At 52.3% G+C, this 12,856-nt stretch overlaps 1 protein-coding gene across 1 annotated transcript; it reads left to right on the top strand.

Moving 5' to 3' along the window:
* Positions 1-7,741: 7,741 nt before the first annotated feature.
* On the top strand, positions 7,742-12,285 carry LOC138833523 (membrane-spanning 4-domains subfamily A member 15). The gene is made up of 6 exons (XM_070031792.1): positions 7,742-7,981; positions 8,997-9,119; positions 9,994-10,050; positions 10,559-10,651; positions 11,177-11,290; positions 12,169-12,285. The coding sequence occupies exons 1-6, from the start codon at positions 7,757-7,759 to the stop codon at positions 12,283-12,285; spliced, it is 729 nt and encodes a 242-aa protein (XP_069887893.1). The 5' UTR covers positions 7,742-7,756.
* The last annotated feature ends 571 nt before the right edge of the window (positions 12,286-12,856 follow it).

The raw sequence follows: 12,856 nt of genomic DNA, 5'->3' as shown, positions 1-12,856 counted from the left end.
AATGACTCCACAACAAGATTACCAACTCCTTCAAGACCTCGGACAAGGGGAAGAGGAGTCTTTCTGTTGTATGCTGTCCTTGTCTTCATCGTTATTACTGCATCTTGTTACCTGTGTTTTCACAACAAGATCACCAACTCCTTCAGGACGCCAAGTCTGTTACCTTACTCACATAGTTCCACTGAAAACCAGCTCTTCAGAAAGCAAAGCTAAAAAGTCTAGCATCATCTTTTACTGAAACAAAACTCAGTCTTACCCTTCTAGACTTCTGTATTCCAGGGTTCTTTTTGTCCTTCCTAATAATCTGAGAAAGTCCATTTCAGTGCTCATACTCAGAACTTTACCCCTCTATTCAAGGGCTGGGGGCATAGCTCAAAAGCAGGGTACTTGGTCTAATATGCTTGAAGCACTAAGTTGACTCTCCACTAAAAAAAAGAAGATAGGAGTTTAAGGTGGAGTCACACATGTGGAACCCACAAGGGTCTCGGTGCACATCAATGTCCTACGCTGCCTGCGAGTTGTTGGATAAAGGATCAAATATCCACCCACCCAATTTTCACTCTCAGTCATCCATACCCTACAATAAACATGCATTGAGCACCTGCTATGTTTCACGCTCTGTTCATGGAGGAGGGGGGGCAATCTTTTTTTCTTTTTTGGTCAGTCATGGGACTTGAACTCTGGGCCTGGGTGCTGTCCCTCAGCTCCTCAGCTCAAGCTCAGTGCTCTACCACTTGAGCCACAGCACCAGTTTTCTGGTGGTTTATTGGAGATCAGAGTCTCAGGGACTTTCCTGCCCAGGCTGATCCTCAGATCTCAGCCTCCTGAATAGCTAGGATTACAGGCACGAGCCACCTGAACACAGCAAGGAAGGGCAATCTTGAGCAACATGATATAGTCCCCTTGGTTTTCCAGGAACTCTGGATCAGAAGAAAGGTGCTGCAGGGGAGGGGAGAGGATTTGGTGATGCAGCAGGCCAACGAAGCAGAGAAGAAGCCACACTGAGGTAGGAATAGGGGAGTGGGTGGCTAAAGGACAGGGAGGACTTTCACTGCAATAAGGAGCCATACTTTTGGGAGGACATCAGGAGAGAGTGTGCGGGTCATCCCCGAACATGGTCAACCGTTTATAAGCTGGGATGTGCAACTGGCCTCAGAAAAGAAATCCTCTGGAATCCTGAGGCTGCTCTGTTGGGATTCATAAGAGATAGGGACTAATGCCTATGTCTGTCACCAGGGGAAGGTAGGAGGTGAAGCATATGCAGGTAGGGGAGAGAGAGAGATCCTCAACTCAATTCCTCAGTGACCCCTTTGGATCTGCAGAGGTTTTTTGGGGGGGGGCGTAACGGGGGTTATTCTTTGTTGCTGCTTTTTTTGGGAGGAGGGGTTTGGGTGATATTTGGATGTAAAGTTGGGGTTTTGCCCTTTTCTTCGAGTTATTAGTGAGGTAAGGCCATGCTTCTGGCTGAGTCTGGCCAGGACTGCACAACCACTGTTTAAGCTTCCAGTGTGGTTGGAATGGCAGGCAGGTCCCACTGCTGCATGAGACTGGATCTGGAGATCGTTTTTTCTTGTGCTTGCCCAAAACCTTGATCCCACTGATCTCCTACCACCCAAGTAGCTGGGATTACCAGGGTGAGCCAAAACCATGCCTCTCCCTGGATGCACAGTTCTAGAATGCAATTACAGAAAGAATTTTGAAGGAATCTATGATGAGACTCTCAAAGTAAGAGGCCAGCAAAGATTTATTCGAAAAGCAGAATAAGCAGGTAGGGGTGGCTTACGCCTATCATCCTAGCTACTCAGGAGGCTGAGACTTGAGATTCAAGGTTCAAAGCCAGCCCAGACAAGAGCATCTGTGAGACTCTTATCTCCAATTTAACCAGTGAAAAGCTGGCACCAAAAATAAAAGAAAGAGGAAAAAGGAATAAAAAAGAAAAGCAGAAGAAAACATGGAGACGTAAGAAGGGAGAAAAGAAACACTTTCTGACATGCAGGGAGGGGGAGCTAAGGGGCTCAGTAAGCAGCCTCCCTCCCAGGAACAGTCAACCCATCTAATCCAAGTTAGGGCAGAGGAGAGTTCAGCTTAAACTTTCCCTAAATGGTCACCTGAAAATCTTCCATTGTTTTGTGTAATAAGTGCAACGAGTTCATCATGAAAGCAATGTGTCTGGAGAAGATTTATAGTCAAAGGATCTCGTGACAGGAATGTCTGCTTTTTGAAAATTTAAGCATTTGTTTCTGGTCAAAGACCATTTAAAGAAAATTTAACTCCCTTAAAGTAAGGAGTAGCAGAAGTGGCACTGTGGCTCAAAGTGGTAGAGCATTAGCTTTGAGAAAAGAGCTCAGGGATAGCTGCTGGATAGCTGCTCCCAGGCCCCAAGTTCAAGTCCCATGACCAATGAAAAAAGAGGCAGAGAAGGAAAGAGAGAGAAGAAAGAAGGAAAGAAGGAAGCAAGGAAGGCAGGAAGGCAGGAAGGCAGGCAGGAAGGAAGGAAGGAAGGAAGGAAGGAAGGAAGGAAGGAAGGAAGGAAGGAAGGAAGGAAGGAAGAAGGAAAAGGAAAGGAAAAAAAAGGAAATCTAGCTGGGAGCAGGTGGCTCACACTTGTAATTCTAGCTACTCAGGAAGCTGAGATCTGAGGATTGCAGTTCAAAGGCAGTCCAGGCAAGAAACTCCATGAGCCTCTTACCTCCAAATAACCACACAAAAAAAGCTGAAAGTGAACTTGTGGCTCAAGCGCTAGAGTGCTAACCCTGAGCACAAAAGCTTGCGGACAGTGCCCAGACCCTCAGTTTCAAGCCACAAACTGATGCACAATTTCTCCATGTACCTATGCCACATGCGTGCTATTCTGTGTGCCCAAATGGCACACACCTTAACATGTGTGCACACACCTATGCATGGTCATATCTTCACACACTCAACTCCCTGACACTGGGAAGCTGAGGACCAACAGCCCCCTTATCTGATGGCGAACACACTGGGGGGGAAGGTGGGTAGTGTCTCCAGAGCATCTTCCAGGTGTGCTGGGAAGGATGAAGGCCACCATGGGTCTCCATCCCAGCTCTGACACCCACAGGGGTGTCAGAGCACCCCACTGGCCTCCCTGGGCCTCAGTGGCCCCTTCTGTAGAGTGGACAAAGAGAAAGAGAAGCCCTTGGGACTAAGAGGCCAGTGACACCCTCCCAGCTCCCTCAGCCTCCTCCTCTAGGGAGCCAGGCAGAAACCTCGGGGCCCGGGAGGGACGGAGACCTTCCCAGAGGCACAGCTCACAGGCAGAGACTTCCAAGCCCCGTGTGCGCGTGTGAACAGCAAGGCTTTCACAGGGAAATGTGTGAATGCAGGAGTGCAGAGACAGCGGGGAGCGAGCGGCCGGCACAGCAACCCTGGCAGCCTGGTGAGTACCTGCTGCCCGGTCTGAGGGCGGCCCAGACGATGGGGGGACAGGGATCAGGGGTGCATGGGGCCCCTAGGGATGGAGACAGAAAGAGAGGACTGGGCACAATAGGTTAGACCCCAGGGGGTCTTCCTCTTAGCACTAAGAGGGCCCAGGACCTTTTGGGACAGCCAGTTTTGGGGGGTCACAGCACCCCCACTGCATGGGAATGGGGGGAGAGGGTGTGTATCTGACGTTTCTCCTCAAAGCCAGTGGCTGACATGACCCAGGTACCCCCCACCCGCAGGAAACTGGAGTCTTGCTCTCCAGCCTGACCTAACCCCAGGGTGGCCAGAGAGGAGAGCCCAACCCAACTGCAGCTGTTTCTCCAGATTCCCCCACTAGAAATGAGCTCTGGGATAAAAGCCCATCTCACCCTTGTTTGAAGGTAGAGAAATGAGACGCGGGGAAGGCAAGGGGCCATCCCTGCCCCCTGAGCCTCAGCAGTGCGCACAGAAGAATGGAGCCCACATTAGAAAGGCCTGAGGAAGGCCGGGCAGGGAAGCACCGGTGTGAACAGGAAAGGGCTGCCCCTAGTCCTGTGTTTCCATCTCTTGGTGTCTTTCCCAGACCTGAGGGAACAGTGAGACAGCCTGGGCCATCTCTTGAATCTCAGAAGGGCTGAGGCTGGAGAATCCCAGGACTGCCTGGTGCCATGTGGCCAGATTTGGAAGGAACTGGTTTCTGCCCAGTCCACCAAAGGGCGGGCCAGGGAGCAGAGCTGCAGACAGGGCACGTAGACAGGGGCATCCTGGGAAGCCCGAGATATCTCACCTTCCACAAGACCATAGCCACTCATTTGACAGATGGGAAACTGAGGCCCACAGAGGAGAAGCAACTTGCCCCAAGTTACACAGCAAGTTAAGCTCGGGGGGGGGGGGTGTAGCTCCATCACTTACCAGATAAAGCCCAAGGCCTGGGGCTTGACCACTAACCAAGGCTGCAGCACTCTGGTGCACAGCCTCTGCCCAGATGTGCTCCTATCCATTTCAGAGAAGTTACCCACCCCCCACCCCCTTCACGTCTCCTGTCAACTCCTCAGCCAGCAGCTCTGGCTTGGAAATGAACAAAGCTGTCTCTGGTCCTTCATGAAGAAGGTCCTAAGACATGTCCCAGCTGCCCAGGAATGGCTCAGCTGGGACTAAAGGGCAGCCTCTGGCTGCAGGACCACATTGCAACACAGGTACAATGATGGTGCTACCTTCCAAGGAGACGCCAGCAGGTATGGGCACCTCCCGCATGCCAGGCCTGAGCCAGGAACAGGTGGGCTTTTATTATAAGCTTTTATAAAAACAATCCAGCAATGGTTCACAGAGAGTCCTGTGGCCAAGACTTGTCTTGCCAGGCTGTGGTGATAGAGTGCCCCATCTCAGTGATGGCTAGCGCTGCCCGAGGCTGGACTTCCCACCCAGGCACAGGCAGACGAGAACGGGATTTCTCTGGTTAAAGGGGAAGGAGGGAAAATGAGGGCTTTTCTGGGGGTTTGTGAGCTAGCGTCTCCCTCCCTGAAGTGGCGCTTCTCTGAAAGGGTGTTAGATGGGTTTGTGTTCTACAGACATGCCCTGCCACCCGGTCCTCGAGAGTCTCTCCCCTCACGCAGAACCAATATGCAGACTTTGTGTTCAAATTTCTCCCAGCCAGCTCCTTAAATTGAGGCTTTGTCACTTTTGTGTATGTATGTGTATAGACCAGCCCTGGAGCTTGAACTCAGGGCCTAGGAGCTGTCCCTTGGGCTCTTAGCTCAAGGTTAGCACTCTACCACTTGAGCCACAGCTCCACTTCTGGTTTTTTTGGGTATTTCCCTGGAGATAAGTCTCATAGAGCCAGGCACCAGTGGCTCACGCCTGTAATCCTAGCTACTCAGGAGGCTGAGATCTGAGGATTGGGGTTCAAAGCCAGCCCAGGCAGGAAAATCTATGAGACTCTTATCTCCAATTAACTACCAGAAAACTGGAAGTAGTGCTGTGGTTCAAGAGGTAGAGCTTTTGCCTTGAGCTGGTGAGCTTAAGGACAGCGCCCAGGCCCAGAGTCACAACTGACAAAAGACAAAAAAAAAAGGTCTCATAGATTTTGCTGCTGGGCTGACTTTAAACCAAGGTCCTCAGCTCTCAGCCTCCTGAGTAGCTAAGATGACAGGTTCTCAGCCACCCACTATCCCTAAAGCCTTACTCAGCTGAAACTTCAGCTTTAACTTCTCTGCCAAATAGGTCAGGCTCAGAGACTCACCTGCTGCCCCCCCTCCATCCACACTGCCATCTGTGACCCTCAGTTTACCATGTCTGAAGCACAGGTAGATCACACTTCCTTCACGGTGTTATGGACAGGTTGGGATGAGTGTTTTTTGGAAACGGTCCAGGCCTGTGCTGTCTCTACCTCTGTTCCCTGGATAGCTGACATGGGGTCTGTTATTGAAGGGTGGTGTGTTCTGTGTCTCCTCTGGGAGGGGAGAGGGAGGGGAAAGTAGTGTCCCTTTTTCCCACCCTGCCATGCATGCCTGGGTGGTGGGGACTTGCTAGCCTGGCCCAGGTGGCTTTTGGAATCCAACAGGTAGATGAATAGACCCTGGCTTTGGGCTTCAGGGGATCAAGAAAAGAGGTATCTATGAGACTCTGACACATCCCTGCTTGAGATTGACACTTCCCCCTACCTCAAGACCAACGGCCTATTTTTGTAGGTGTTTCTCTTCTCCTGAGAATCACACGCTCTCTGTTTTATCAAAGTTCTCACCACCTATCTGGGAGAGATGTTGTTAATTATGCCCGTGATCCCTCGGGGTTGTTCAGCCCTTCTCAATCCACCCCAGAGAACATCCACCAACTCTGCCCACAGTGCTAAACTGCTCACAGATTTTAACTTCCCCTGGTGAAATGGCCCCCATAAAGGTGAAAACGAGGACGGTGTTTTTCACCTCTTTAAGTCTGTTCTGTGAAGACATTATCCTTTTATTTTGACATGAGCCCTTCCTGACTTTCTGGTATTAAAATATCCTTTCACAACTAAGGTGGCACCATGGTGGTTTTTAGAATGAATTGATTCAGGGGAATGCAGGGCCGGCATCCACTCATCCAAGAGTCTGTGGGTTTTCAGTTCAATGATCTCTGATTGCCAACCAAGCATTTCAGAAGTTACTCCCAAGGGGTGAAGTACAATGTGGGTCCCTTCACTCTGCCAAAGCCAGGATTCCACCCCAGGAGAGAACTGATTCGGTAAAGTCAGTACTATTCCCAGTGGAAAGCAGGAGTCTGGGACCCATCCCTAGCTACCTGCCTTTATTCACCTCTTCCTTCCCAGCTCCTAAGCTTGCTGCTGCTCATAGGAAATACTTACATGAGTTTTGTTGGACTAAAGTGCAAGTTTCTCTTGTCCCTTCCATGTGACTCTAAGCAACTTGAGGTCTTTATACCTAGTAGTCCCTGGGGATCCACAGGTCTATGGTTCTAAGGAGACCTCCACTGAAGAACCACCACGCATGCTCAGGAGACAGTGTTCAGTACTGTCCTGGGTCTGCTTGATTCATTTTCCCCATAACACCACTCAACATCCACAGGCTGCCTTCCAACGAACCTCCGTCGTCCACTTTACCATCTCAGTGAAGCACCTTGTGTGTCTATCTTGGCTGGCAAGGATGAGCACAGCTTTTTTTTTTCTTTTTGGTCATGGGGCTTGAACTCAGGGCCTAGGCTCTGTCCCTGAGCTCTTTTGCTCAAGGCCAGGGCTCTGCCACTTTGAGTCACAGCACCACTTCCGGTTTTCCGTAGTTAGTTGGTGATGAATCTCATGGGTTCCATGGCAGGAAAGTCCCCCACGAGGTCCTATGCCCAGATTCAACAGCTGTGAGCAGAGAGGCTGGAAGAGGAAGGCAAGTCCTGTTCTCGGGATCAAGAAACTGGCATTGTACTAGCCCTGTGTCCTTGGGCAAGTCTCGTACCATCTATAAGGAAAGGAGGACACTTCAATACCTGATCCTCCAAGAGGTTCCACTGGGATGAGGGTATAGCTCGCGGATAGGATGCATGTCCCACACACAGAAGGCCTGGAGGTGAAAACTAAAGCTCCTTCCACATCATATAGTATAGACATTAAGATCAGGAAGTCTGGGATTGAGTCTCAGCCTCACCCTGAGGGCAAGCCTTGGGTCTTGGACTCCTCATGTGAGTCTTGACCTCCCTGGCTGTGGTCCAGGATTGGGGCGCCCCCCCCCAGCCCCCTCTGGGAGGGCAGTAAACCAAGGTAAGGTAATTTGCTATTTCTGCAAATGTGTCACCTCCATCACTGCCTTCCTATCTGCCGAGCCTTTGTTTCCCAGGCCCTCTGAGCACGATGTCCGCCCCTCCGGCCAGCAATGGAGTGTTTGTCGTCATCCCGCCCAACAACACCAGTGGCCTCCGCCCACCTCCCACTCTTCTGCCCACCTCCATGTGCCAGCCCCCCGGAATTATGCAGTTTGAAGAGCCACCGCTAGGGGCGCAAGCACCCAGGGCCACCCAACCCCCTGACCTGCGTCCCGTGGACACGTTTCTGACTGGAGAGCCCAAAGCTTTGGGGGTGAGAATAAATGGCTTCTCTGCAGGACCTTAGATGCAGGTGCTGAGCAGGTAGTGGGGGCTGATGCCTGAGCATTTGTGCTGGAAGAGGGGAACAGGAGGAAGACATGTAGCAAAGACCATCCTGCACTAGATAGACAAGGACCTGTCCCCCTCCCCACCACGGGAGATGACAGACACCAAGACTGTGAACAAACAACCACAGAGGACAATGAGGCTAAGTGTAGTAGATGAGTCTCATAAGCAAGGAAGGGCTGAAAGTTCACTGTGGGGCGTGAGGAGACAGATGTAACATGGCAGCCAAATCTTAGGTGTTAGGTTGAAGCCAACCCATGGGAGATCTGGTGGAGGGGAATGTGTGAGGGGAAAGGATTTGCCAGGTAGAGAAGAGTGCACAGTCAAAGGTCCTGAGGTCAGAATGCGTGTGGCTTGCTCAAGGAAGAGACGGAAGGAGGGGATGCAACACGATGCGCAAAGGAAGGAGGGAAATGGGATACAAATGGAGGGGTAGGCCAGACCCACGTCCTGTGGGCTCACCCTGCATACAAGTCTGTTTCTGAACTCTTTTGGAATCTCAGATGGCCTTGAGATATTGGTCTCTATGAGACAGTAAATGACAGAAGATAGATAGATAGATATAGATAGATAGATAGATAGATAGATAGATAGATAGATAGATAGATAGATAGATAGATAGATAGATAGATGGATGGATAGATAGATAGATAGGTAGATAGATAGATAGAACATTTCAATTTAAACTAGGCACCAGTGGCTCACATGTAATCCTAGCTATTCAGAAGACTGAGATCTGAGGACCTTAGTTCAAAGCCAGCTTGGGCAGGAAAGTCTGTGATCTGACACTCTTATCTCTAATTAACCAGTAGTAGAGGTGCGGCTCAAGTGATAGAGTGTCAGCCTCTCAAGAAGAGTTCATCGACAGTGCCCAGGCCCTGAGTTCGAGCCCCAAGAGTGGGCTGAGCCTGGCCTGGCTGAGCCCTGGCTGCTTTCCACAGACGGTGCAGATCCTGATCGGCCTCATCCACCTGGGCTTTGGCAGCGTGCTGCTCATGGTGCGCCGTGGCCCGCTGGGCATGCTCTTCATCGAAGGTGGCGTCCCCTTCTGGGGCGGAGCCTGCGTGAGTGTGGGGACCGTGGAGGGGGGGCCTGCTCAGACTCACCTCTCCCCCGACCCGACCCCTGACATTCTCCCTGAGCTCAGCCTCTCCTGGGCAGGGGTCTAACCCTAACTCCTTACCCCCAACCTTCATGGTAAACCTCAGCCTGGCCTTCCCCCACCCCTTACCCCTGCTGGCTTCTCTCCACACGCCTCATCCTTCAGAGCCTTCCAGAATGACAGCTGAGCACAGCGCATTGCCGGCCTGCTGAGCATTAGACCAGGACCACACAGAACCAGGCGGCTCCATTCCCTCACCAAAGCCCGTCTCAAGGACCCACCCAGAACTCAGTGTGAGCTAATCGCCCCATGTGTGGGCGCCATGACACAGGTCTATCCAGAACCATCTTTGGAAACAACTGTGGCACCCTCCATGTTCTATTTCTCTCATGGGTCTTCCCTGCCGTCTAACTTCGAGTAGCCCACCCCCAGGACACCTTATGATGTCACCGCAGCCCTCTCTACCTCTCCCTTTTGCACGTTAACTAAGTTACCCAGGCTGCCTAATTAGAATGTCAGCCCCTCCCTCTTGCCCAGCTGTCCCATACTTAGGCCACACCTGTGGTAATGTTTGATGAATGAATGCTATGAGACTCTGCTATAATGTCAATGAAAATATTTACTTTGGAAGCTTCTGGCCCATGTTCCCTGGGTAGTAGGTGCTAATAACCCCTAAAGGCTTCCTCAGACAGCCCTAGAGAGACTCCAAGGAGCATGACCAAGAGACAGACAAGGCGGTGGCTGGGAAGTAGCCACTGCACTCTCCCTGGCGTCTGGGATGGTGTGGCCTGCACAGCGCCCCAGCCAAAACCTCACCAGGCCTCCTCTCCCCACAGTTCATCATCTCCGGCTCCCTCTCAGTGGCAGCCGAGAAGAACCACGCCAGCTGCCTGGTGAGTCCTGCAAGGAGCTGGGGACCAGGAGCAAGGGTGCCACTGGCTCCCACCCAACCCTTTGCCTCCTATCCATGTACCCTTTGGCCCATTCAACCATCCTTTCCTGGGAGCTCCTATATGCCCCATACGGGCGACCCCCAATCCTTATACACAGCTGTGCTTCCAAAATGCCATCCTGGGTAGAAAGTGTGGGCCCTGGGATAGAGTATTCATAGTCACTCAGAGAAAGGAGGAGGAAGGAGGAGGAGGAGGAGGAAGAAATGAAGGAGGAGGAAGAAGAGGAGGAAACGAGGAAGGGGGAAGGGAAGAAGAGGAGGAAGAGGAGGAGGCAGGGACAGCAGTCCAAACAATACAACTATGCATGGGTCATCTAGGATGGCCACAGCTGTCTTGTCCATGGAGAGAGAATGTTGAGATGGGGCTCAGAGATTCCCCCTTGGCCTCTTGGCCTTTCTCCTCTCTCTACAGTGACCCCTGCTCCTCTCCATCTCTCTGCCTCCTGCAGGTGAGGAGCAGCCTGGGAACCAACGCTCTCAGTGCCATGGCGGCCTTCGCTGGGACCGCCATCTTGCTCATGGATTTTGGCGTCACTAACTGGGTGTGTTGTTGGAAGTTCTGGTGGTAAAAGTGGGATGGTGGGATGGTACCCATGAAGGGGAGGGACAAAAGAGTCTACAGCGCTGGACCCTTCCAGTCCCAACAGACTCCATTCATGTACTGATCTCATGACCCTGCCCCAAGAATGCAAATGCCCCAGGTGGGGCACAGAGACAGCCTGGCAAAGAGGAGAAGGCTGGGCTGACAGCGGGGAGCTCATCCCCCACCTGGTGGTACTGGAGCTTGAACTCTGGATCAGGGCACTGTTCCTGAGCTTCTTTGCTCAAGGCTGGTGCTCTATCTACCATTTGAGCCACTCCATTCCAGATTTGGGGTGGTTAACTGGAGATCAGAGTCATACGGACTCTCCTGCCCAGACTGGCTTCAAAATGAGATACTCAGATCTCAGCCTCCTGAGTGGCTAAGATGACAGGCGTCAGCCACCAGCGCCTGGCTTGGCCGGGTTATCAGCGGGTGGGGAGGGGCGCACTCTTGACTGGCCTTGACTGTGGATTTTGGTCTCCAGGATGTGGGCAGGGGCTACTTGGCCGTGCTCACCATCTTTACCATCCTGGAGTTCTTTATCGCAGTCATCGCTACCCACTTCGGATGTCAAGCCACTCGTGCCCAAGCCAATGCGGTGAGTACTCCCAATCTGGGCTCCTGAGGAAGACTTCCCAGCCTCTCTGCCCCCAGCCTCTTCCCATTTGCCTCTGAAAAACAATATGGCGGGTCTGAGCTTCCACACTCAGACACCAAAGGACCTGAAGAAGCCTTCAGGGGTGGATGAAGATGGGCCTATTCACTTCATGGCCACAGGGGGCGCCATACCAGGGGCACTGACACTCCATCGTCCATGGCAAATGGGAGGCCTGGACTAGAGTAGGGGAGAGGTGGGGATTCCGGACAGAGGAAGCCCTAAGTGCAAATGTTGCAGCATGGGGTCTGGAGGATGAAGACACTGTGGGCTTGGAGTGAGAGAATAAGCTGGATTCAGAAAGGTCATCCCAGGGCTGGGAAGGTGGCTCAGTGGTAGACCGCTTGCCTTGCATGCCTCAGGCCCTGAGTTCCATTCCTCAGAACCACATAAGCAAAAAGAAAAAAGCCAGAAGTGGTGCTGTGGCTCAAGTGGTAGAGCGCTAGCCTTGAGCTGAAGAGCTGAGGGACAGCGCCCAGGCCCAGAGTTCAGGCCCACGACTGGACCCAAAAAAAAAAAAAAAAAGAAAGGTCATCCCACCCACAAGATCCCCACCCAGGAAGCAGCCAGAGGCCCAGATAAGATCTATGGAATCCCCAAACCAGAGCAGACACTGCCCAGGTGCACTATCGCTCCTGGAGAAATTCCTTCGTAAACCAATGTGGGATTGTTTTCTGAACTGATAGTTGAATGCACCTTCTGCATGCACAGTTCTGCCTTGCAGAACACATCTGTAGGAGCCTTTCTCAGAGTCCCGGCTGGCTGACAGCCTCAGAGCCTGGCCAGGACTTGCACTGAGGTTTTTCTCTTCTTCTTTACAGTCTGTGATTTTCCTGCCAAATGCCTTCAGCACAGACTTCAACATCCCCAGCCCCACGGCCTCTCCACCCCCTGCCTACGACAACGTGGCTTACATGCCAAAGGAGTCCTCTGAGTAGCAGACTGGCTCCCGCAGACTGGAGTCCAGCCTTTCCCCCTGGGGACCCAGCGTTTCCCTAGGGGGCACTCATTCCCCTTGCATTCCATGCTACCAAGTGAAGTGTACCCCATGACACCCCCACACACAAACATCCCCCAGAGGCTTCTTTCTTAAAAGAGGTGATGCTGATGTCAAGGGTCTGTGTCTATCTCCCTTCCGGGGATGCCGCAGCCCTGCTCTACAGTGTATTCAGCTCCACCAGGAAGGTTCCCCCCGCCCCGTCCCCACTTCCTAGAGGTGCAGCTGGGAGGCCTGCCTTTTGGCCTGCAGGCTTTGGGAAGATCATGAAAGTCAGAGCACCCAGAATGCTCAGAATGGGGAAGCCATGATCAACTTCTCAGACCCCGGCCTCCCCAGCCCCACAATAAGGCCACACACAGCCTGGCCTTGGGGCTCCTGGCCAAGACCTGCTTTGTTCTTTGTGCTCATTTTCCCACAGGAAGTGAAAGGCCTCTGAGATAAAGCTGAAGCCCTTTCCTGGGCCTCAGAACTCCACAGTGGCCAGGGTCAAAGCCAAGCAGTTGGCTCCC

This window comes from Dipodomys merriami, unplaced genomic scaffold (genome assembly GCF_024711535.1).
Source record: "Dipodomys merriami isolate MVZ:Mamm:240054 unplaced genomic scaffold, mDipMer1.0.p SCAF_21, whole genome shotgun sequence".
Taxonomy (NCBI): Eukaryota; Metazoa; Chordata; class Mammalia; order Rodentia; family Heteromyidae; genus Dipodomys; species Dipodomys merriami.
Note: the sequence above shows the minus strand (reverse complement) of the source record. Positions and strands in the feature narration are given on the sequence as shown.

Excerpts from the sequence above, each read along its gene's own strand:
- LOC138833523 (XM_070031792.1), top strand. The coding sequence starts at position 7,757 with ATGTCCGCCCCTCCGGCCAGCAATGGAGTGTTTGTCGTCATCCCGCCC. Across the intron at positions 10,652-11,176 it reads ATTTTGGCGTCACTAACTGG|GATGTGGGCAGGGGCTACTT; the intron begins GTGTGTTGTTGG and ends TTTGGTCTCCAG. Across the intron at positions 11,291-12,168 it reads CTCGTGCCCAAGCCAATGCG|TCTGTGATTTTCCTGCCAAA; the intron begins GTGAGTACTCCC and ends TCTTCTTTACAG.